The sequence below is a fragment of the Falco peregrinus genome, chromosome 2 (assembly GCF_023634155.1).
Source record: "Falco peregrinus isolate bFalPer1 chromosome 2, bFalPer1.pri, whole genome shotgun sequence".
Classification (NCBI taxonomy): Eukaryota; Metazoa; Chordata; class Aves; order Falconiformes; family Falconidae; genus Falco; species Falco peregrinus.
The window spans coordinates 119,073,936-119,097,999 of NC_073722.1; the positions used below are offsets into that span (position 1 = coordinate 119,073,936).

Below are 24,064 nucleotides of genomic sequence, written 5' to 3' on the forward strand. Positions count from 1 at the left end.
CCTCTTTAAAAGCAACCTCGGAGTGTTCAGAGCGTGAAATCCATCCCTGGGCTGTGAAGCCACAGTTTGTCTGGCCTCCATCCCTCAGGGCGAGTGTCCCTGGCCGCCTGGCAGGCACTGCTGGGAGGCAGTGGCCATCGTGGGGGTGGGTTTGGTTGCCACACCGCTGGCTCCTGGACAGGCAGCTGCCTGCCACTGGGCTGTGGCATCAGGGACTCGTGGGGGTTTGGCCAAGCTGCAAGGCCAGGCAAGGCAGAGCTGTCACAGCGCAGCCCTGGCGTTGTGCTGATGTTCCCCAGCATCCAGAGTGTTTCACAGCTTACAGGCAACTCCAGCTTTTCCTTTTTGGGACTTTTTCTGAAGAAAGCTGGCTGTCGTGCTGGGCTCCACCTGTCCTCCCCGCTGCCCCAGGGTGACAGCGGGGCCAGGGTGACAGCAGGACCACGCTGCCCCCTTCAGCACGACCTGCCCTGGGGCCAGGGGAGCAAGGGCGAGACGGAGAGGGGTAGCCCAGGGCGAGGGAGGAACCATCCCTGGGGACGTGGGGCCGCTTCTAGTCAGGCGCTGCGCGGGACAGCCCCGTTGCCATGGCAGCGGGGGCCTGCCAGGCCGGGCCCGCGCGGCGCAGCCCCGTCGCTATGGTAACGGGGCCTTCCCCGGGCGGCGCGCGTCATGGCGGCGCGCATCATGGCGGCGCCCTTGCTGACCGCGGCGCTCTACGGAGTCCGGGGCGGGCGGGCTTTCGGCACGGCCGGTGAGCTCCGGCCCGGGGAGCCCCGGTTCCCCACGAGTGGGCGGCGGGGGTTTCCGGCAGGGGGGCGAGGGGGGAGCTCTCGGACGCCTGCGGGGGTGGGCAGCGGCCCGGGCCCACGCTCCGCCCGCCCCGGCTTCTCTCGGCCTCGTTTCTAGCTCTTGATGTAAACCGGGAATTCTCTGCGTTTCCAGCTGCGCTCTGCAAGCGGGCGGCGCCGCTGGGGCCGATGCCCAACGAGGATATTGATGTCAGCAACTTGGAAGCGCTGCCAAAATACCGCAGTTTCACTCGCTACTTCAAGCTGGCGGAGAAGGAGAGCAGGAAGCCCCGCTGGTGGAAGACGTACCGGCAGCACACCAGCCCCCCGGCAGGTACGCCAGGGAGGAGCTGCCCGACGCGGTTTGGCTGCTGGAGGGGAGGGAAGATGCTGTTGGGGCTACGGGTTGGCACCAAAACCCGCCCTGTGAAGAGCTGGTGAGGCGCTTTGGCACAGGGCTGGCCCTTTTCCCATGTGGAAGTTTGCAAGTGGCTTCAGGGGAAGTGGATGGTGGATTTCTGGGAGGAGGGAGGCAGGCCAGGACCTGCCAAAAGACGTGGAGCAGAGTAACGAAGTGATTCCTTGGGACCCCACTAGTATCAGAGAAGGCAGACTGGGGCCCAGAACTTTAGACCTGCAGCAAATAATATGGTTTGGCTGCTCTGCTGCGCAGCTCAGAGACCAGACCTGCTCACCAGCTGGCAAACCTGTGGGGCTGGGAGGGTGATGAGTTGGGGAGGGAGAAGGGAGCAGAAGTGTGGAGATGCAGAGGTGGTAGAATCAAGCCTCTGGTGTCTTGAAGTCTGCATCTCTTTCACACGCTCTCTTAACGTTTTGCAAAGGTTTTGTGTTTGGGCATTTTGGGCATTCACACTTTTCACGTAACGTGTTTTTTTTATTGATCAGAAGAGCCAAAGATTGATATCAGCCTACCACGTGGTAAGCGGCTGCAAGCAAAGGAAATCAGGGAAAGAAAAAAGATCCTGAAGGAAAACCGCCAGAATGCTGAGATGGAAAGAGCAGCGCGACTCCGGACTGGTCTGTGCCTTGCCACCTGCTCTCCCTGCCCCGGCCGCTCTGCGTGCCCAGCTGCCTCCTGCAGCGTTTCTCTCTCCTTGCAGTGCTGATTCCTCTTGATGAAGTCAGAGCTGAGTGGGAGAAGACCAGCGGCCCGTTCCACAAGCAGCGTGTGGCAGAGCACTGCGGGATATTTCGTGACTTGTTCAAGGGGGCCACGTTCACCCCCTGGGTTACCTTGAAGGTGGAGTACAGCCAAGAAGATGAGTACCTCGTGCCAGTCTACTATGGGAACATGGTGACTCCGTCAGAGGTGCGTGAGGGGAGCTGGGATCAACCTCAACCCCATGGGAAGCCTGTGTGTTTCTGTCAGATGCTTCTAATGGGCATTGGTTGTTCTGGGGGTTTTCTTTTACAAGGATATTTCCTTTGTGATGAAGGAAATACGTTTCTTGGACACGATAAAGATAGAGCTTTGCAACAGGATCGTTGTCTGTCAGCAGGCTGATGTTTATTAATGCTCTGGGGGGCTCTCCAGGTGGGGCTTGGTGGCATGGCTGTGCCCAGTCTATGTTGCATCCTGGCCACACCAAGTCTGTGGGGTTTGTCATGGAAATTGTGATATGGTCTTGATCACAATTGATTTATCTTGATTGGAACTTGTTGTTTGAGTGATTTGCATTCTCTTCCTGTTGCTCTTTTAGGCTTCCAGTCCCCCTGCAGTGTCATACGAGGCAGATAAAGGCTCCCTCTGGACTTTGTTGCTCACAAATCCAGGTGAGTAGCAAGTTTTTTAAAAACATGTTTAAACTGGGTTGTGTCACTCCGCTGTTGGTTAGCTCCTGTTTCTTTTGGCTGCACAGCCAGACACGATGTGGTATCTGTGAAGCAGGGGTGTAGTATATATGCAGGGAAGGTTGTAGCCTTCCCAGATCTCTAGCACTTGAGAGATGGGACAGCAACACAACAGGACCTGTGTCACCGTGTAGAGGAAACAATTTCCCGGACTCCTATCTTTTGTTTACCTCCAGACTAACCGGGAGGTAGGTTAACTGATGCTGTTCACTCTGAGAAACCAAGGCACAGTGGAGTGAATTGGCTGACCAAGAAGGCTTTTAAATCTTGGAATTACATCTGTAGAGTTCTCTGCTACTCATTTTAAGCTCAATCCTATAAGAATTACTTACTTTTCTGCTAGGAAAGGAATGCCAGGAGGTCTCGAGCTGCCCACTCAGTTCGGAGTGGGTCTGGGCATTCTTATTTTGGGGTTGATGCGAACACCAGGGTGTCCCTAATTCACCTTTTTCTCTTGTGTGCATTTGCAGATGGACATTTAAGAGAGACAGACTCGGAGTACCTCCACTGGCTGGTGTGAGTACATCAGAGCAACATGCTCAGGGAAAGTCCAGGTGGAGCAGGCAGAGACATCTCCAACAGAGCTGGGGAATAAGCATTTGCTAAGGCAGTTCCATGGCTTTCTCTGGTGCTTCTGCTATTAGCTTCTGTATTCCTGTGTTCTGCATCCTGCTAAAGATGCAGTAGCTCCAGGTGTTGCTGCTGTTTGGCATTCAAATCACTGGGTGTGATTTTTCTTTCCACTGTCTGTTCACTTGTCAAGCAGGGCATGTCATGTCAAAACACAGGACAGAGCGATTTGCAGTCCTGGGTGAATATGCTGGTCTTAATGGAGGGAAATGAATGAATATATAACAAAGTAAACTTCTTTGTGTTCAGGATGAACATCCCAGGCAACGACATCAAGTCGGGTAAGGAGATCTGCCATTACTTGCCCCCCTTCCCAGCCATGGGAACTGGCTACCATCGCTTCATCTTCCTCCTCTTCAAGCAAGACTGCCCCATAGATTTCAGCGAGGATGTTCGGCCGATGCCATGGTAATTCGGGCTTTCACTGGGCAGTTTCACACTTGCTTGGCTTGGCATGTGCTTGTTACTGCTGTGGGAGAGCAGCTCTTTTTAATCTGCACAGTTGTTTGGGGCTGCTTTGAGTCTGTGTCTCACCTGAAACGAGAATCCCAGCCCTGCAAGCGCTGCAGAGTCCTGTGACTTTAAAACAGGCTGTTAAGAAAATGGTTTGTCCTGCCTGGGGCAGAAATGTGCACATTGCTGGAGAAGCTGGGAGATTTTCTTTGGGTGACTTCCTTTTCTAGCCCCGTTTTATAGTCTCTGGGACGATGTGGGAAAGTAGTTTCCTACCAGAGTGCTGCAGGAAAAGAGATTCACCTCAGCTCTTGTGCTTGTGTCTTATTTCCAGCTACAGCCTCAAAATGCGAACCTTCAGCACGTTCGACTTCTACAGAAAGCACGAGGATGCGATGACGCCAGCAGGGCTGGCCTTTTTCCAGTGTCAGTGGGACAGCTCTGTTACTAAGATCTTCCATCAGCTTCTCAGTAAGAAATGCAGCATGCAGGGATGCTGGAAGGGGCCTGTTGTGGGCTGGGATGTGGCCCTGTGGGCAGCACACAGTCGGTGAGCGAGCTGTTGGCTGTAGGCTCTTGTTTGGTCCTGTCACTGGTCTAGCCTGTTGCAGCACAGGCTGGGTACTTAATGAACCTTCCACCAAACTAACAGCAGCCTGAGCAAACAACCTCTAAAAGGCTGTTTCAAATGAGCATTTTAAAATAACAGCATGAGAACCTTCACTGGGACGTGCTTGACCAGCCCTGATCCTGTGTGTGCATGGGGGGGCCTTGCTGGTGAAGGGAAGGGCCTGGGGTTTGGACCTGAGCTGTCTTGCTAACATTCTGCATCTCCCGTTTACAGATATGAGAGAGCCTGTGTTTGAATTTGTGCGGCCGCCCGTTTACCATCCTCCACAGTTAAAATTCCCACGCCAGCAGCCTCTGAGGTACCTGGACAGATACCGAGACACTGAGGAGCCCACCTATGGCATTTACTAGGGACCCGGACTCCTCTGGAGGTGCTCTGGTGTACACTGGGATGCCAGCCAGGCAGGTGGGGCTGCTGGCTCCCCTGCATTCACACAGCCGTGCAGCTGGGAGCCATCTGCACTTCTGGAGGGAAATGACAGTCTCAGCCCTTCGGCTCCTGGTTTCCCTGTGCTGGCAGCGCTGGGGGCAACAGGAGTTCGCAATGCTGGCAGCTGTGTGGTCAAAAGGCTCCTTAACGAGGATGTTCATAGATGAAAGCAAATCCATGGCCAGGCTGAAATCTCGCTGCTGATCCTGTAGCAGAGCTGATGGGTAAGGGTGGCAGGGTAGAGGCTCCCCAGAGATGCTCTGCCTTGTTTCTCTGCAAGGATCAAAGTTCTTCTTTTGCCTGTTTGTGGAACAGAGCCAGGCCAGCCTGGATTTTCTGTTCTTGCAGTGCTATGGTTCAGGACTGTGTCAGCTTTCATTTGTGCAGTCCTCTTAAAGAGATGAGTCTAATTAAACACACTCTGAGCAATGCTGGCAGAGCTGTCTTTATTGGGAAAAGCTTGGTGTCCCAGCCAGCTGGCACAGAGCTGGGGAGCTCAGCAGGGTGCAGGGGAGAAGGGCAACCCTTCCCTTAGTTGGGGTCACTTTCCACTCTTGGATGGTGTAGCACGGGAAGAGTGCAGGTACACGGGTGGTAAACATGCACAAGGTCAGCATTTGTGGAGCTGGCTTCTCCCAACAGCTATCCAAGCGTGCGGACCTCTGCCTCCTTCCCCTCGCTCCCCAGACAGCAAGTACCCGGTGGGAGTAGGTGGGGTAAAAGCAGATCTGCAGGGGTTGGGGCAAATGCACAGTGGTGGCCTGTCACTCTGCTGCTGCCAGTCCCGTACCCAAGTTGTGCAGAGACTCTGCTTTCTGCTGTGCTCTGCGGGGCTCTCTGCGTCCCGTTTAAACCCCCAAACGCCGACATGCTCTTGCTGTGCCGCTGCCTGTTCCCAGTAACATTTTCTGAGGTTCCCCCTTCCTCAGGAAATGAAGAGCCTCCAGCAAACAACTAAGATTGTGCTGAAATGCCCCCCGCTGCTGTTACCAGCTACACACCCGAGCTCCCTGAGCTCTCCTCCTGCCCTGAAGGGTTCTGGGGTCTGGTTTAAGCCAGGGTGAATTAGCTGGTGGGGTGATCATAGTGGGAGCGCAGGTGTCCCGCTGTGCCAGGCAGACACACAGGCTGTGTTACACTCCTCTCTTAGCTTTGAATATTTGGTCAGAATTTGCAGATTCGGCTCAAAGAAATGTTTTGGGGGCTGAAGTTGTGCTGGGACATGCAGGGAGGTGTAACAGATCCCAAGTCACCTGAGTCCAGGGGTGGTCTAAGGGGTGACTCTGAGCCTGCCTGTGGTATGGAAACTGTGCTCCGACCTCCCAGCAGCCCACCGGTGAGCGCCACAGCTGCAGCACAGACCTCCCCGCTTGCCCTCGCCTGCGTGGGTGAAAGCAAAGCTGCGCCACACGTGTGGGGAGGCTGCAGAGCTGTTGTGAACAGGCCATCCTGCCAGCGTTCAGCTGCCTGGGAGCGTGCGCGCAAGCGATAGCACGCCTGAGAGGGTGAGGAGATAAGGTTTGGCCTGGAGACTTGGGAGCTCTTTCTCCAGAGACTGAACTGTATGAAGACAAGGTGAAGCTGTGCTGTGCACAGGCGCCACAACTGCCCCTGGGCAGAAGACTCCGCCTGACTGATTGTGCAGATGACATCTGTCTTGTGTTTCGGAGTGCTGATGCGCACGGGTGTTGCAAGGAACCTCGTAGGAAAAGGAGTGGTGGGTGAGCATGGGGGCATGTGCAGACAGCAGGAGCTGTAGTTTAATATGGAAAGATGCAAGGGTGGAATGTGGCCCTGGCTGGCTCCTGGCATGTGTCACAGCCCTTGTCACTGCAGGGGGAGGTGACATGCAGCTGCAGGCAGCAGTGGGTGCCCCTCCCTGCTGGTTCCCAGGCTGGCAGATGCCAGGAGAGCTGTACTAGGGTCTCTGTGCCAGGGAGGACTGCCACGCTCTGCCTGGGGGCCCAGCCTGGCACAGGTGAGGGTGCCAGGAAGATCCCTGAAAGGGCAAAAAAGGAGTGAAATCAAATTATACATCGTATATGTAGCCGTGCAAACGTGTTCACAAAAATGTACATTGCTCTGAATGTTGTCAGCCTCTTGCATGTGTCTCCTTGTGCTTTGATGCAGCATTTCATTCTCTCCAGAGCCTCCTGCAGCACTTCACAGCTCTCCCTGTTCCCGGGGGAGCAGCTCCAACCCTCCCATTGCCTCCCCGGCGTGTGGCACAGCCAGCATGGCCAGGGGACACCCACTGGGTGTCTCTTTAAGAGCATGCCTGGCTCGGAGCCCTGACCCGCCTCCGGGCTCAGCGTCACTGTTCCTTCCTCCACTGCACAGCCGAGTTTCTATTTCCCCGGCTTCCTACACTGGCTTCTTTCCACCATCACCCCGCTCCCCAGCACAGCTCCCCGGCACAGCTCCCCGGCACGGGTAGGATGGCATTGCCTGCCTCACAGAAACTGGAGGAGAAGCTGCTGTGCTCCATCTGCCTGGAGCTCTTCAGGGTGCCTGTCACCTTGCCCTGTGGGCACAACTTCTGCAAGTGCTGCATCAGCGACCACTGGCGCAAGCAAGAGCAGGCACCTGCCAGGGCCAGCGAGGGCTACACGTGCCCGGAGTGCCGCAGGGCCTTCGAGCAGTGCCCAGAGCTGGAGAAGAACGTCACCCTGTGCAAAGTGGTGGAGCTGGCGCGAGATGGTGAGGCGCGGGTCTCAGGCCCAGAGAGGTGTGAGGTGGCCCATGGCGAGCTGTGCCCGCAGCACGGGCGCCCGCTGGAGCTGTACTGTGAGGATGAGCGGCGGTGCATCTGCTCGGTCTGCACCGTCCAGCAGTGCCAGCAGCACCGGCGGGTGCTTTTCGAGGAGGAGCGTGCTAAAAAGCAGGTAGGACGATGGGTGGCAGGACTGGGGTGATGCGGGGGGCATGACATCCGCAGCCACTGTGCTGTGCCCTGCTGTGGGGACATGATTTGGCTCCATGTGATGAGCTGTGCCTGGCCTCAGCTGAACAGGGTCTGGCGTGGGCTCTGGCCAGGGAAATGCCGCCAGTACCTGGATGCTCCCCGAGAAACCAGGGGCTGTCAGGAGCAGCGGAGAGCTGGGTAAATCCAGCAGTACCAGGTGAACAGTGCCATGTGTGACTGTGACCCCATCATCTACAGGAAAGAGCTGAAAAAGGGGTGAAAGACAGCACAGGGTTTCACTCCTCAGCGACCCTGGGCACAGCCTCTCCCCCTTCCAAGCTGCCTCCTTCCCTGCCTTGTCCTGCGGCCCTGGGAGGGCTCCCAGGGGCCAGGTGGGCAGCAGTGTCCTGCACTGTGGGATGTTGGTACTTCCCTTTGCAGGCCCTCTTGAGAGAGTCCCTGGAGAAAGCCCGGGAGGAATCGGAGAGGATTGAACAGGTGATGCAGAAGCTGGAGGAGCAAACACGCAACATCAAGGTAACGCTGCACTCGTCTGTGCTGGGCACATGGGTTGGGAACACGCTGTCACTCATGGCTTTTCCCTACCCAGAACTCCTCCGAGGGGCTCAAATCGGTGATTCTGAGCAAATTTGCTCTCCTGAGGAAAGCTCTGGAGGATTTCCAGTGGCAGACGGTGGCCAGGATAGAGCAAGAGAAGGCTGCAGCGCTGGGACGTGTGGGGGAGGACTGGAACCTCCTGAAGGACCACCTGGATGTCCTCAGCCAGCACAAGGAGAGGGCTCAGTGCCTGCTGGCCTGCCCTGACGACAGGACCTTCCTCCAGGTACTATCCCGGCTCCATGTCCGTCCCCCCCCTTCCTGGGCACTGCTGGCCCCATGCCCTTTCAGTGAGAGCAGAGATGTGCTTGACCCCTTTCCCAGGTGGGACACATCTTCAGCCTGGATCCACAATGTGATGGGGCTGCAGGGAAGGGCTGCTTTTGGGGGGGGGTTCCCTGAAAAGTTGGGGGGGCAATGCTGGATTGGAGCAGGTGGTGCTGCCTGCAGGGCTATGGGGAGCACCTCCCACCCCAAAACTGCTCAGCAAGGCTCTTCCACTGCCAGCAAAACACAAAGTCCACAAAACACCAAGTGCCACAGCCTCTCTGCTCCCCTCAGCCTGACCTTTCTCTGCGAATGTCCCCTGACCCTGTGCGCCAGTCACACCTAACAGCAGATGTTTTGGGGATGTCCCTGTCACCCGCTGAGGAGATGCAGCGTGTGCAGGTAGGATTCAGAGCTGCCAATCCTCTCCAGGCCGGTGCATGGGCGTCTGTTTGTCTGTCTGCAGGAGTTCCCCCTGATCCCAGCTCTGGAGAGCCCAGAGGCACTGCTCTCGGTGGAATTTGATGTGGCTGACGTGGTGAAGCCCTTTGCTGAGATCCTTACTGACATCTCCAGGCTCCTGCTGGAGGACCTGCCCTGCTCTGTGGCCCCCAAAGCCCCTGACCCCGTTGGCCAAGGTAACCCTTCTGCTCACAGGGCCACCCCAAAGGGCTTCAAGTCATCCCAAACCACAGCCTGGCCCATGTCACTGTGCTGGGGACACAGCTGCCAGGCACATGGGGTTGGGATGGGGACACGCATCTACTGATCAGCAGATGGGTATTGATGGAGGGGGGATGAGCTGGGTGGCTTCCCTGTGACCTGTTCTCACTGGCAATGCCAAGCCATGGTTGCGTGTGCCCATTTCCGGGCTTGGATAAGATGGATTTCCTCCTCCTTCCATCAAAGCTAGAAAGAAACAAGTTTTTGGGTGTCATCACTCAAAATGCCTATTCCCATCCTCCACAGGCCCAGCACATCCCCTGGGGCCAGTGGTGAAGGTGGTGGCCCCTGTCCAAGAGTGCCAGCTCCAAACTCAGCTTCTGAAAGGTGAGGAGCACGTAGGGGTCTGGAGGGACAGCACCCTGCTGGGGTCCTCAGCAGGCAGAGATTTCACCAAGCTGGGCTCTTCACTGGAAGGAGGGTGGTTGTGGCTGCAGGGACAGGGGTTCCCTCCCTGGCTCTCCCAATCCCTCTCCCTAAATGCGGAGGAGGATGGTGCAGGGCTGGGGTGGATGGGCTGGGGGACACCGCATGTCTGGGAAAGGGCTCGATAGGGGGATTAGCAGCACTAGGAACAGTTTTCCGTGGAAACGGGCTGCCAGTGCTTGGCACCAGGTCAGTTGCTGCCCTGGATTTTGCCCCATTCTCCACCCTCTCCTTTTCACCCGCTTCGGGCATCTTGCCCAGCCAGGAGTGATGTGCCTGTTCCTGATGACCCATATTTAGACACATGCCTTGCTGCAGGCAGGCAGGCACTGTCAGCAGCTGGGAAGCGAGCACCCAGAGGGATGTGTTATGGGCTGCTGGGCACGGCACAGCACCAGTCCAGAGCCCTGCCTGCAGAGTCCTGCCTGCAGTCATTGCTCTCTATCCAGGGATATAGCTCTAGAGCTCCCAGCCATGGTTCTTCATGTCCCCATCCCACTCTAGTTCCTTAGGGATTTCCTCAACGCTCCTTTTCCCATCTCCTCCCGGTTGGGAAGAGGGCTGGATAATGTTTAGAGTGTGTTGGTCATGTCACTCTTGTTAGGCTTGATGCCTATGGGACCTTCAAGGATCCCTTCCCTCAGGCCCCACAAAATGTTTTCAGGGTTATTAATAGGACCAAAAAAAATTATTTATGGGCAGCAGGCATGAACCCAGCATAGCTGGGTTGTTTCAGGGGGAAGGTGAGGTGCTGCTGGCTGATAAGTGCCTGTGGCAGGTGGAGTTATCACAGCCCGTGCAGAGGAGAGTGACTCCCAGCAATACAATATTTGCTCACTTAACACCTGGTTTTCTCCCCCTCTCCACACTCACACTCATATTTTTTGCTCTTAAAACCAAGCACATCTCTCCCAAAATGACCGCGGAGCCACTGCTGCTTGCTGGCTGTGAGCTGGGTTGTGCAAGGACCACGTGAGGCATCGCGTCTCGGTGCCTCGCCAGCCTTTTCTGGGCTGGTTCCGTTCCTTCCAGCAGGCGGGTGGGCAGGTATCGCATCTCACCCCGCTCCCCCTCCCTTCCAAACGTGCTACACCTTGTTCCCTTCTATTTTGGGAGCCAGCCCTTCACAGTTTAAACCGCATCACCACTGGGGGGGTTCACACCAAGGGCGTAAAGGTCTGATGATGCATTTCAGCCCCATCCATGCCGTTGCTCTTCCCAGACCACCGCAACCTGACCTTTGATCCCAAGACAGCCAACAAGTACCTGGAGCTGTCAAAAGGTAACCGGAAAGCCAAGCATGGCCTCAGAGCCATCTGCGAGCAGCAGGAGCAGGGACCTCGCTTCAAGCCCTGGCAGGTGCTGTGCACGCAGGGCTACGGCCACGGCCACCACTACTGGGAGGTGCAGATCTCCAGCCACTCCATCATCCTGGGGGTGACCTACCATGGTCTCCCCTGGGAGCAGCAGCAGGGCCACAAGTTCAACATTGGGCTGGATGGGGGCTCATGGGGGCTGCAGGTGCTTGAGGATTGCTACCTGGCCTGGCACAAGGGCCGGGCAGAGAAAATCCGGGGGCAGCTGTATAAGAACCTGGGGGTCAGCCTGGATTACAGCAAGGGCGTCCTCTCCTTCTACGGCCTCGGGGAGAGGACGCAGCTCATCCACTCGTTCCACAATGTCTTCACTGAGCTCCTCTATCCTGTCTTTTGGCTGTGTGAGGGGCGAGCGGTGACGCTGAGTCGGAGGGACTGAGCCGGGGCCCCCACGCTGCTCCTTTAGCCAGGCCAGCAACCCCCAGGCTGTGCTGTGACCGAGCTGCAGCCGGAGGCTGTCATGTTGCAAGTGGGACCCCAATGCTGAGGCAGGAGTGAGGTGCAGAGTTTTAACAGAAGCTGATGAGAAGAGGCATGCAAATTAACCCATCTGATTTGCAAATGCAAATATCATGCTGATTACACAAGTCAGGGCAGGGGGGAGCATGCAGAACTAAAGGACCATGCCCTCGTGGTGGGGATGGAGTCCCCTGACACTGTGCGTGGGGGCACGTGTGAGTGCCTGTCCCTGCAGGTGGGGTGAGGGAGTGGGATAGGGAGGGTGAAAGAATTGGGTTTTTCCTCTTTTTTCTATCCCTAGCAAACCTCCCAAGCCTGGAGAAGATTTGGGGTGAGGGGGACTCCAGAGGGGGTGCTGCAGCCATGGGGTGCTGTGGAGCAATGCAGAGGGAGCCCTGTACTCCTCCAGCCCCACATGCAGGCAGGTCCTTCTCCCCCAGCCTCTTCCTGGTCCCCTCTTGCCACTCCCAGACATGGCAGAGCAATTTTTTAGGGTGTCACGCTGCAGTTGCTCTTTGTACAAAGCTGCTTTCCCCAATAAAGTTCTGTTTTCCTACTGGTTTCACCTTGGTGCTGGTGGGAGTCATGGGACCAAGCAGCACTGGGGGTAGGGGGGGATGTGGGTGCCCCTGCTCGTGCATCCATCCCTGCAGATCCCCGTCCTGCCCCTCTGCATCCTCACGGGACCAGCAACAGGAACAGGTAGTGAGAACTAGAAGGTGCTTTATTTATGATAGCACTGTGATAAGGAAACCTGGTTTCCTATGGCTCTGCCCCAACGTTGGTTGGGCACAGAAGAAAATCCAAAGCTTTGATTGAAGCTTTTCCAAGGGTGAGACCGCAGGTCGGGCATCTCCTCTCACCCCCGCAGGGATGCTGATGAGGACTAACGGGGCAAAACTGGGTGCTGGGTTCAAAAGTGCTGAGCAACGTGTGGGGAATGACTCACTTCCACTTGTATTCTTAGGGGGGAAAGGGCTTAAAAGGATCAATCCCCTTCTTCGAGGATGGATGCGATTTGCCTTGCTGTGCTTCCTCCTTCACTTCGCACCTACCCCCTCCTCCCAGCCCTGTCCTTGGGTGGGACCTTGGGCTGGCATGGACCCTGGAGCTTATCCAAGCCAAAAAATTGTCTCTGTACCCTGCACAGGAGGTGTCTGGAGATCCCATGTTTACCAGCCACGTCCTCATACCAGAAGCACTTTGGTATCTCCCCATCCCCATCCCTGCCAGGTGCCTGCCAGCTCCTGCTGGGTCCCAGAGGAAGAGGGGGACAGGGGCTGCAGCCCCTTTTGGCCATGGGAATGGCTGCCATGGGTCTGTGGGCACGAGGGCTGGCAGAAAAGCGCCTGCACCTATGCACTGGGAGGGCTCAGGACCCTCTATGGGGCCACAGGGCAGGGCACAGATCCTGGGGGGCAGTGGGATTGCAACAGCTTGTAGCAGCAGTTCCCGGGGAGCAGGGGATGCTTGCTGGGGGGCATTGGAATGGACTGGCAACAGCTGCCCTGGATAGGAGATTTGTCGGGCGAGATGTGGCAGCTACTCCGGGCAGCAGAACCCCGGCGAGGGTCCAGATCCCAGTGGGCTGGATCCTTTGGGTGGTAGTAGACTGGGTAGGGAACCAGTACTTCCTCAGCAGGGTGGTCCCCCGAGGGGGGGAGTTCATCTCCCAGAAGGCAACAGATGCCGGGGACGGGGTCCAGATACCCGGCGAGGGGAGGAGCGGATCCCGGAGGTGAGACCCTGCCCGGGGGGCGGGTGATTTGGGACCGGGGCTGGGGGGGCGGCAGACCCCCGGCAGCTGCGGGGAGCCGAGCGGGCAGCTCCGGGCGCGGGGAGGCGGAGCGGGCGGGCGGGGCGCGGTGGCCGCCCGCCTCCCGCCGGGGCCGGGGCCGGGGCTGGGGCCGGGGCGGGCGGTGGGGCCGGCTCGGTCGGGGCGCTCAGGGATGGAGACCGCGCCCGGGAGCGCCCCGACGTCCTCCGCCGCGGCGTTGCGGCTGGCGCTGGCGGCTCCGGGGCTGCCCGACGGTCCCTTCGGCTGCCCCATCTGCCTGGACCTGCTGAAGGACCCGGTAACGGTGCCGTGCGGGCACAACTTCTGCCAGGGCTGCCTGGGGGCGCTCCGCCAGCGGCCGGGCCCCCCCGACGGCAGCGGCGGGGCGGGCGGGGCTGCCCGCTGCCCGCTCTGCCAGGAGCCCGTCCCCGCAGCCTTGCGGCTCCGCAAGAACCGCGCCCTCTGCGAGGTGCTGCCGCTGCTGGCGGCCGCCGCCGCCGGTTCGTCCCCCCCGTCCCCTGCCGCCGTGTCCCCGATGGCGCCGGGAGCCGAGGAGGAGGATGCGGCGCGGGAGGAGGGAGCGGCGGTGCTGTGCGACGTGTGCCCGGCGGGGTCGCGGGTGGAGGCGGCACGATCGTGCCTGGTGTGCCTGGCCTCCTTCTGCGGAGCCCACCTGGAGCCCCACCGCCGGGCCCCCGCCTTCCGCGCCCACCGCCTGGTCGCCCCGCTGCGGCGGCTGGAGGAGGGTCTCTGCCCCCGCCACCTCCAGCCCCTCGACGGCTTCTGTCGCACCGAGCAAACCTGCGTCTGCGCCCGCTGCCGTGCCCACGAGCATCGCGCCCATGACGTGGTGCCCCTCGAGCGGGAGCGCGAGCACAAGGAGGTGCGTGGGGTAGCGGGGGGTGGGGGGGGGCGTGGGGGTCCCCACGCGGGGATTACCCCAGCTGTGCTGGTGAGACCCTGCTATGGGGGTGCCCGATGGGGTGCAGGGCCCATGGGGCATCCTGGGTGGGGAGAGCGCAGCACCCCTGGGGGGCTCATGCTGCACCCACATCCCCACAGGGAACCTAATCGCGGTCCCTACGTGGGGGGTGTGCAGGTGTAGCACGGGTGGGATGTCATCTGTGGGGTGGGTGCTGTAGCCCTCTCCCCTTGGGGTTCCCCACACCAGCATGGGGGGCTCATGAACAAGGTGCTATGCCGTCAGGGCACCCTGCAGGATGGGGACAGGCATGAGGGGCAGACCCACTGCCAGCCAGCCCATGGGGTTTTTTCCCACTTCAGGGCCGAACTCGCAGTCCCCGTGGGTGCAGGGCTGGGGGCGAGGGCGCCTGGGACACCCCACCGTGGCCACCCCCGCGGTCACGGGGCACCCGCCTTCTCCGTCTTGTTCCCACAGCTTCGTCAAGGCACTTTTTCTCAGCGCGCTGGCAGCCTGCCCGGCCGCTGCTCTTGCTCTTTCAGGCCTTTGTGTCCTGGTGTTTTGGCAGTGGGGTTTTTTCCGTCACTCCCATTCCCAGATGGGGCTGAGTCACCTCCTAGATTCGCAGCCACGAGCCTCCTCGGGAGCCGGGGCTCCAAGCCCAACGTGGTGCTGCCGTTCTGGGCAGTGCTGCCTCAAATACGGGAGAGGCCTCTGCAGGGCTGTAGGCAGATGGGAGCCTGTGAGGCTCACGGCATGGTGGCAGCTCCACATTGGCATGGGGCATCTGGAGATCTTGGGGGGGTGAGAGGGTGTTGTTTTTTCCAGGGGAGAGGTTGGGGGCTGCAGACATGCTGGCAGGGAGCACAGCAGCAGCACTGAGCCAGCTCCCACATCCTCATGGGCTCTTGGGACAGCAGGAAAACCCTTTTTCTGGCATTATTAGTCATCAAGTTCCTCAAAATAGAAAGTGTGTGTGATCCCAGCCCCAAGAAGCTGTTGAGCCTCAGCACACTGCTTAACAGCACCTGCACTGCCTCTGTGACTGCTCTCTGCCACTGCCCTCGCGCTGCGGAGTGGGAAGGATGGATGGGGAAAGCACATGCTCCCCCTCACGGGGCACAAGCACCACAGGGGGCTGAGCACTGAGGGGGGAGCTGCCCCAGTTGGGGAGTGTAGTGCCCTCCTGGCTCCCAAGGGACCTGTCCTCGTGATGGGCAATAGCTGGCGCCAACAATAGCCTGTCAGGAAACTCCACGTTCGGACGGTGCTTCCTTTGCAGCCGCGCAGCACCCTGTGCTCCCGGGCTGGTTTGCTTTCCTCCTAACCAGAACCCTCCAGGGGACTCAGCGCTGCATTTCTGAGCGCTCTGGGTCTGCCTTTCCGCACCAGTCCCAGGTGGATTTTTTGCAGCCTTGGGTTACACACGGAGAGTGTGCGGCTTAGCTGCGCTTGCTGCGAGCACTGCCCAATGGTTTTGCTTTCAAATTCCTATTTTGTTTGGTTTCTGCTGGGACCAGGGTGGGGAGTGTGGAGCTGGCCATGACCCTTTGCAGCCTGGCTGCTCCTTTAGATTTCCAGCTGAGTGAGAAGGGGTGTTCACAGGTTGGTTGTTGCAGGGGAAAAAAAAGGGAAACAAGTTGTGATTCCCCTTGCACCCTCCACCCAAAGCCTGACAGCAAGGTCACGGTCAGAGGTGGGGCTGTGGGTTGAACTTAGGGATGAAGCTGGGTCCCCCATGCCTCCTGCTGCTGGGGTCAGGGGGCAGAGCTCAGCACTTGTCCTTCATGTCCACAGGCCCAACAAGCCAAATTCCTCAGCGATGCGGAGAATGAGCTGGAGGAGCTGGCAGTCACCATTGCGCAGGCCAAGAAGATGGTGGAGCTCATTAAGGTGACTCTGCGATGGCTTCGGTCCCTTAGCATGGTTCTGCTGGGCCAGGGAGCAGATGCGAAGGGGCCATTTTGGGGCACATGGGGTGTGGAGGTGGTGGTCACAGGGGAGTAAGTGCTCTGTAAAAAGATGGTGACCCTGGCAAGGAGCCATGAGGATTCTCGCTCCTCATTTCTGCTGACCCTCATGGTATCTCTCGTTGCTTTCATCTGCAGCCTGAAAGGAGAGACAGGGCAAGGACCGTGCCAGGGTGTCTTCCAGCTCTTGCACTTTCTTTCCCCAGGCTCACAGGGGTTTTGGTCCCCTTTGGCCCTTGTGCAAACGTGTCACTTCACAGAGCTGAGAGCTGGGTGCTGCGTGGGGGACAAGGGTGTCCCTCGCCTGCAGGAGGTGACTCTGGTCTCTCTCTCCCTGCACTCAGGGTGCCGCCACGAAGGAGAGGGAAAGAGTCGAGAAGCTCTTTGCAGAAGCCTCTGAGGCCCTGGCGACCTTCCAGAAGGAGGTGGCCAGTTTCATCGAGGATGGGGAGCGCTCCATGCTGGGGGAGGCCGAGGCCGATCTCCGCTGGAAGGAGGAGAGACGAGCCAAGCTGGCCCAGTGCAAGCAAAACCTGGAGAATGTCCCCAGCACCGACACCATATACTTCCTTCAGGTGCCTGGGTGGGATGGGGCAAGGAGAAGGAGCTGATGACATTGTCTTTCAGGGGTTTGGCCCATTTCATGTGGAGCTGGGTGCCCGAGCCCTGGGGTGTGAGGCCTGCAGAGTCTCACTCCTGTTGGCACAGTCCTCTCCTCTCCTTGCTCCCAGGGGGACTGGGTGGCCAAGACTTTTTCCTCCACCACCCCCACCTCCATCCTGGCTGTGACTCAGGAGAAGCTGATGTGCTGCCCAAGCTGAGTACCTAGGTGTGGGGGGCAGAGAGCAAGAGGTCGGGGTGCCCCTCTGCCACCCCCCCTTCCTGGCAGACTAGCAAGGGACCTTTTTGGGAGGAGATGCTGCTCCATGTGAGGTGGGCATGGTCTGGGTCCAGGTTTGAAAGAGAGCAAAGGCACCAGGAACGCGTGGGCAGGAAAGTGCTCTCCTCCCTTATGCAAGGTTGTCCTTGGGCCAAGTCCTGTGAGCTGCCAGTTCCCAAATCCTCTGGGGCAGGGTGGGGTTGTGGAACAAGAGACAACTTCGGCTTGTTTGAAACCTCCTGAAACTGTCTTTTTGGCTCAGGAATTTCAAGCCTTAAAAGTAGCCATGGAAGAAAACCTCTCCCCGGCTCTGAGCTTCCAGAATGAGCTGAACTTCACCAAATGTACCCAAGCCGTGGGTGCTGTGAAGGATGTGCTGTCCGCTGCCTGCAAAACCCAGTGGGACCACTTGCAGGGGAAAGGAATGGATGGGCTGAGTTACCAGGAGATGGAGGAAGGTTTGTGTTCACCCAGCCCCTCTGCCCGGAGCTCATCCTGTCACCCCTTGTCCTCCTGTGTACGTGGGAGATGCCTGCAGGCTCAGTGGCCCCTGCAAGCGCTGGCCCCTCTCCCTCCAGCCCTGCAAGCTGCCCGGCACGGTTGTGCTGCACGTTGCACAATCCCTGTCTGGGCTTACGGCTTGTCTTTGAGGTTTTATGAATTTTTCCACGGAGACTGGAGACTGGAGAGGCAACAAACAGCCTGGGAGTTAGGCAGGGCTCTGCGGGACGAGGCAGGTGGCCAAAGCGGCCTCTCGTGAAAGGGAACTCTTTCTTCCCAGGACAGACGATCTTCTTCAGGGGGCAGTCTGTGGTCTCCCAAACCTGCCAGGGTTAGAAAGCTGATGTGGCAGCTTTCTGCCATGTTCTCTCATTTAGCCTGAGCTCTCTCCTCTTGTTTTCTCAGATGCCCGTGGGAATTGCAGCAGGTTCCTTGCCCCACCTGCCCACCTCCCTGGGGTGGCAAAGGTGACGCCTGTCCTTTCCCGTGTCCAAGCTGGCAGGGTTGCGCAGGGGGAGCCAGGGGTGCTGGCTGGGGCTTGGGGGCCACAGCAGCAGGTAGCATTGGGGTGTCAGGCCAGGGGTGATGCTCCATTAACACCCTTGTTTGTGGCATCAGTTTCTTTGTTGATGGCAAACCCTCCCGTTCCTGTCTCTGCAGCATTGGCCGAGTCCCGATTTCCAGACAAGTCAAACAATCCCGCCTGCCTGGAGAGCCGCGATTACTTCCTGAAATGTAAGTGAAGGACTTTTGCTTTGACAGTTGTTGCTAAGGTCCATCTTCCCTTTCCTCTTTCCCAGTGGGCCAGCTCCTTCCCGCATGCCCTGCCTGTGCTGGTCCCAAGGTGACAGCTGGCAGGAGCACTGCCGCCACCAGAGGAAATATTGCTCAGCTAACAAGGAAGGCTCCTTGCTTTCCTGACAACAGTCATAATTTGTTTAGGTGATTTTTTTCCCCCTCCTTGTCTGTGGTTCTGCTGGACCAGCTGCCAGGGGGCTGCAGATGTACTGTGTCATTTCTGCTGCCTTGCAGCTCTTGACAAGTTGGATCCTCTGTTAAATTGAATCAGAGTTTGTGCGTGCATCTGCCTTGTTTACTGCAGAGCAGCAGCCTGATAAGGGTCAGCTTCAGCAGCAGCAAGCAGAGGGATAATTCAGTGGCCGAGCAGAGACAGTGGGGCAGAAGGGGCTGAGGCTGGAGGGTGCAGGGCTGGGCTTGGGGTCCAACACCCTGCATGACCCTCCACAGCCTTAGAGGAGTTATGGGGTCACCTACTGAGATGTCCCCAGTGGACAAGATCTGCCCCAGCAGCACCAGTGCACCCTGTGGGGAGGGCAGCAAAGGCTGGGCTCAAGCAGGGTGTGCTGTGCCGCTGCTCTAGGGTTTGGACATGCTGTGGGTTCAGACCTGCAACACAGTCAGCAGCGATACATGTCCAGGGCTGTTCCCACTGGACATCCCCTCTGTTCGGGATCCAGTGGCGGTTCTCACTGGCCCCCCACGCTGGGGGTTGCCTCTGCTCCTGTGGGAGCCATAGGGCAGCGAGAGCTGACTACAAGGAGCAGTTGGTTTGTAGCCATCATGTGCCTGGCTGGTCTCCTGTATTCTTGGGGTCCCTCCCTGCCGTGGTTGGTTGTGGTTGCCTGAAACCTGCTTTTTTATGGAATGCTCCTACTACCACTGTCAGGTGGATCCTCTGATGTCTGGTATCATGGCTGAGCTCATGCAGCAGCCCCTGTACTCTGTCCTCTGCCAGGTTACCTGTATTCATCCTGCTTATGGGAAGTATCAACTCTTTCAGCTCCTTATCCTCATCGGCTGAGATTGGCCTAGGGATTTAAAAGCAAGGAGACAGAGTGACGGTAGAATTCAGAACGGATTGTGCTAACCACTGAAGTCTGGAGCAGGGCATCAGAGCAGGGAGAGCTGGGGGGATGTCTACCTGTTTCCCTCCTCATCCTCATGTCTCCTTCTTGCCCTGCACAGTTGCCTTCATCATTGACCTGGACAGTGACACGGCTGACAAGTTCATCCAGCTGTTTGGCACCAAAGGGGCCAAGCGGGTGCTGTGCCCCATCCCCTACCCGGAGAGCCCGACTCGGTTCATCAACTGCGAGCAAGTGCTAGGTTTGAACCTCATGAACCGGGGCAACTACTATTGGGAGGTGGAGCTCATCGATGGCTGGGTCAGCATCGGTGTCATCGCCGAGGACTTTGACCCCCGAGAGTCCTACAACCGTGGCCGCCTGGGGCGGAACGAGAAGTCCTGCTGCCTGCAGTGGAATGGACAGAACTATGTGGCCTGGTTTGGTGGCTTTGAGTCTGTCATCCAGCAGCCATTTTTCCACACAATCGGGGTTTTCCTGGAGTACTCGGAGAAGGCCCTGACCTTCTATGGAGTCAAGGACTCCAAGATGACCTGCCTGCAGCAGCTCAAGGTCTCCCATTTTGCCAAGGGTCAGTTTGACCCGTTCCAGAACAAGATCAACCACCAATTTGCCTCGCTTTTCTTGTGCAAGCTGAAACCAGCCTTCTTCCTGGAGAGCGTTGATGCCCACCTGCAGATCGGGCCACTGAAGAAAGATTGTGTTTCGGTGCTAAAGCGTAGGTAACTGCCAGGCGAGCGGGAGCACGGGAAGACCCAGAAAAGTCTCTCCTGCAGTGTATTGCTGCTGTCATGGCTTCTTTTTGGTAGTGTTGTATTTCTTTGTGGCAGCCTTCCTTCCTTGCTCTGTGCTTTTTGTGACCCAGGGGTGGATGAAGCTGCCTGGTGGGCAGAGCCGTGGGCTGGGAGCCAGGAGGGAGCTGGATCCCAGTGCCGGCTCTGCTGCTGGGCTGCTGAGCAAACTTGGGCGAGTCTCTGTGCTGCTCCCTGCCCCTCAGTTTCCCTTTCTAGACGTCAGGGATCACGACACAGCCTTTCTTGGTAAAGTGTATTGCTCAGGAGCAGTGCCACATAGATTTGAAGCTGTATCTTGGCCAGCTGCCGGGCTGCCCTGTCCCTGTCCTTTATATCTGCTCATGCTGCCCTGGTGACTTGCACAGATGCTCTGCTTTGTGCCTTATCTCGGTCTCTGTGTCACGGGTGCTTTTTTTAAGCGCTGGCTCATCGACATCTTCCACATGCTCCTCATGAAGTGCCTTTGAAGTAGCAAGCCCAGCATGGACCGGGTGAACCCCCAAAGCAGATGTGGTTGCTTCCCCCGTGCTTGCATCACTGTTGTGCCTTGGCGTGGGTGAGCTGGGTAGCAGGGTGCTCCGTGGCGGCTGGGATCCAGAGGAGCTCAGCTGGGCAATATGCTGCGGTGATGCAGTACCTCTCCTTGCAGGGCTGACCACCCATTAGTGCTGCAAACATGAAACGAGGATCTTTGCCCTTGCTCACAGTGCAGCTGGTGGGTATATTGAATGCTGGTCTGTGGGCAGGCTCATGTGGGAAAAGCCATGGTCCCATGCGTGTTGGAGCCCCACGGCCACGGGGCTGTGCCCAACACAGCCAAAAATCCCAGCTGGGAAAGGGGAGCAACTTCCTGCCGAGAAGCAGCAGCACCGTTCCTGCCTTGGGATGGTGAAGCGAGCAGCACAAAACAGTTTTGAGGGTGTGCTTTAAGTAAATTTGTTCCTTGGGAACTGCTTACCAAAGCTTCACAGCCAAACTTTCCCTCATGTTTTTGATGACCCTACTATTTTAGGGGATTTTAGTACGGTTAAACTCCCAACTCTTGATGTACCCTGGGCACAACTGAGCTGTAAATGTACCACTTAGCTTGGAGAGCATTTTAAGTGACAAAGAGGTGCTGTGAATATGTCCCAGGGCAAATGGTCTGTTTTAGGGACAGCTGTGAGCACATCAATAGAAGGTGCAGCATCAGTCAGTTATTAAATGACCCTTTAGGCTCTAGCAATAAGTAACAATTAACAAAAACCACTCTCAAGTAAGTGTCCCCTCTGGGAAAGGTGGAAACAAGGCTGAGAGCCAAAAATGCCCGTTCACGTGTCCTAAGGGAGCTTTTCCAGAAGAAAAATACAGAAATACTGCCTGTAAGGGCGGCACAGTGCAGCCCCTGTCTCAGTGCAGCAAGCCTTTCCACAAGTTTATTTTTTCTGGGATTAGTTTGCTACCTACCACCCAAAGCTTGCTTTACAGAATTGTAGTGCTGTGTAATATATACCTAGAGAGAAAATATATTGGGTCAGGTTCTTTGCTGGTGTGAGTCAGTGGTAACACATCAATGGTCAACAGGGATAGAAAATGGTCCATTTAGCTGAATATATGAAATGTATATATATTCCCCAAAGGATAAGCTGGAAATCATAGTGGTATATTCAAGGGGAGCCAAGGGAAAAAAAATGAACATGAATAAAAAGGCAGCCACGAAGCCAAGGGGTCTGAAGTTAAAGCCATATTTACATAAACACTGAGGCTTAAAGAGCTCCTTTACTGTAACTCGTTTGCCAGCACTGCCAATTCCTGCTGGTGCGGGCAGAGGTGCCGGCTGGCCCCCAGCAAATGGCCACTGCTGCGGGCGCTCATTTGAGGGGCTGAAGGGTCCAAACTCAGCCGCCCCCTCCCCAGGGCAGGGCTGGTGAGTCGGTCTGGGAGGGTGACCGCTGGGATGTCTCTGCAAATCCCTTCTCATCCTCCTCCGCATGCGGCGACTCCAAAAACGCTGCAGGCAGTGAGAAAAGGAAAGGTAGGGCTTCCAGAGTGAAATCTTCGAATGAAATCTTGGCATTTCCCAGCCAGCAGGAATGCTGCCTGGACTTCTGTCCAAATAGGAATTCAATTCCTGTGTCCTGAGCTCCTACCTCAAAACGGCTTTGTTTGGCTCGCGCCAGTCGCTTTCATGCAAAACTCAGCCTTCGCACGAGATGTCAGTGGTGACACAGTGCAGGCATCGCTGCTGTTTTCCTAACGCAGGGGAGGACTTGGTATCAGAAATGCCTTACCAGACAAGAAAGGTAGAGACGTGCAACAGCCCGTGCGTGGTCATGTCCCGAGAGGAAGAGGAAGGTAACCTTGATCTCTGCTGCACGCCTGCAGGAAGAGCTCTCACATGTGGGCTCCCATCTCGGTTCTATCTGGGCCCTAAATCTCATTTATTCAGGCAAAACTCCCACCACTCGCAGCGAGGAGTTTTGCCAGAGTAAATACAGCAGATCTGGGCCTTTGCCCCATTTCATTTCACTGTAGGCGGATTGATTACTCCGTGGGGAAACCCATGCTCAAGTCATGCATCCCTCCCTTCTCCATGTTGCCCAACGCACAGACGCAAGTCTCTGAACTCCTTCAGGGTTTGGGATAGTTCGGAGAGATCCTACGTCTTTCCCTTTCCATCCTGTAACCACATGGGAGCAGCTCAGGAGGACACGTCTGCGCTTGGGCTTTGCTTCTCGTTGTGCCACTGTGTTTGCTTAATTCACCTCCGCCCCGAGAGCTGGGATGCCGGTTGTGCAGCTTTACGGAGGGTTTTGAGGGCTCCCAGCCCTCTCCTTCCTGCTGCTTGCTTTTATCCCGGTTGGAAGTGCTATAAATCCTCACGGTTTGGGGCATAAAGCGATTTCTGACTGATTTAAGACAGGAGCAATCCCCTCAGGGTGTTGGATCAGAGTTTGCTCTGTGTTGCCAAAAAATTGGGGTGTAAACTGGAATGATTAGGAAATGTGCCGTATGCCAGCTCTGGATCACTGATTCTGCTGCAAACGAAGGGCTGAATGTGTGATGAGTTTAGATGAATAGATAGCAGTTGGCAATTTAAACAGCCCTTTCTGTGTTCCCTTGGGTTATTTCTGCTGTCACAAGAGTGTTCTTTTTTTTAATTAGGATTTTTAAAATACAGTTAATGTAGAGTATTTTACATCGTGTGAAAAAACTGTAACAGAATAATATAATGATGTTAGAGACTATGACTTGCCATTAAATACTATACAGATATTGCTCTGGGTTGTCTTTTCTTTAAATACCAGACCATTAGAGTTGTCCCATTATCTCATGTTTATTTTTCTGTGTCCTGGACATCTGGCATGAAATAACACAGATTTTATTTTTTAAGTGTGTCTAAAGGATATTTTTTAAGTGTGTCTAAAGGAATTGTGCCAAATACACATTTTTATTGCTTGGCTGCAAAAGGAGCGGAAGAATCCTAAAATCCAGTAACAATATTGTCAGTGCAGGGTAATTCAAAACAATGTATTGTCTTAGTTCTCTCTTCTACCTCTGTCCTCAGCTTAGAAATAACAAAGATGAATAGATTAGGCACTTTTTCCTTAGCGTTTTCAGTTTTTAAAAGAGTAAATTTGCAAGGTTTTCTATGTGAGGAGGAGGTCTAGAGCTTTCCATGCACACTGGCACTTATACTGGCACCTTTTTTAAACGAAGGCTGCGTTTCTAAATACCAAATATCGGCTGGAGCTAGGAGAAAAACATTATTCGG

The 24,064-nt window shown here is 56.6% G+C and overlaps 3 protein-coding genes across 4 annotated transcripts; all 3 read left to right on the forward strand.

Moving 5' to 3' along the window:
* The first annotated feature begins 652 nt into the window (after positions 1-652).
* MRPL38 (mitochondrial ribosomal protein L38) lies at positions 653-5,235 on the forward strand. The gene is made up of 9 exons (XM_055797019.1): positions 653-754; positions 946-1,125; positions 1,698-1,829; positions 1,913-2,121; positions 2,513-2,585; positions 3,134-3,179; positions 3,543-3,701; positions 4,081-4,217; positions 4,591-5,235. Exons 1-9 carry the CDS (start codon positions 673-675, stop codon positions 4,725-4,727), a joined length of 1,155 nt encoding a protein of 384 aa, XP_055652994.1. The 5' UTR covers positions 653-672; the 3' UTR covers positions 4,728-5,235.
* A 1,075-nt stretch (positions 5,236-6,310) lies between these two features.
* On the forward strand, positions 6,311-12,136 carry TRIM65 (tripartite motif containing 65). Of its 2 annotated transcripts, none has more exons than XM_055797017.1 (6): positions 6,311-7,691; positions 8,153-8,248; positions 8,322-8,555; positions 9,063-9,234; positions 9,566-9,646; positions 10,941-12,136. In XM_055797017.1, exons 1-6 carry the CDS (start codon positions 7,245-7,247, stop codon positions 11,498-11,500), a joined length of 1,590 nt encoding a protein of 529 aa, XP_055652992.1. In that variant the 5' UTR covers positions 6,311-7,244; the 3' UTR covers positions 11,501-12,136. The 2 variants fall into 2 exon arrangements, with proteins under 2 accessions (XP_055652992.1, XP_055652993.1); XM_055797018.1 differs by having other exon boundaries at positions 6,324-7,691; positions 10,968-12,136.
* Positions 12,137-13,502: 1,366 nt separating this feature from the next.
* Positions 13,503-23,565, forward strand: TRIM47 (tripartite motif containing 47). The gene is made up of 6 exons (XM_013304188.3): positions 13,503-14,240; positions 16,077-16,172; positions 16,594-16,824; positions 17,392-17,587; positions 18,291-18,365; positions 19,617-23,565. The coding sequence occupies exons 1-6, from the start codon at positions 13,530-13,532 to the stop codon at positions 20,240-20,242; spliced, it is 1,935 nt and encodes a 644-aa protein (XP_013159642.3). The 5' UTR covers positions 13,503-13,529; the 3' UTR covers positions 20,243-23,565.
* Positions 23,566-24,064: the final 499 nt, after the last annotated feature.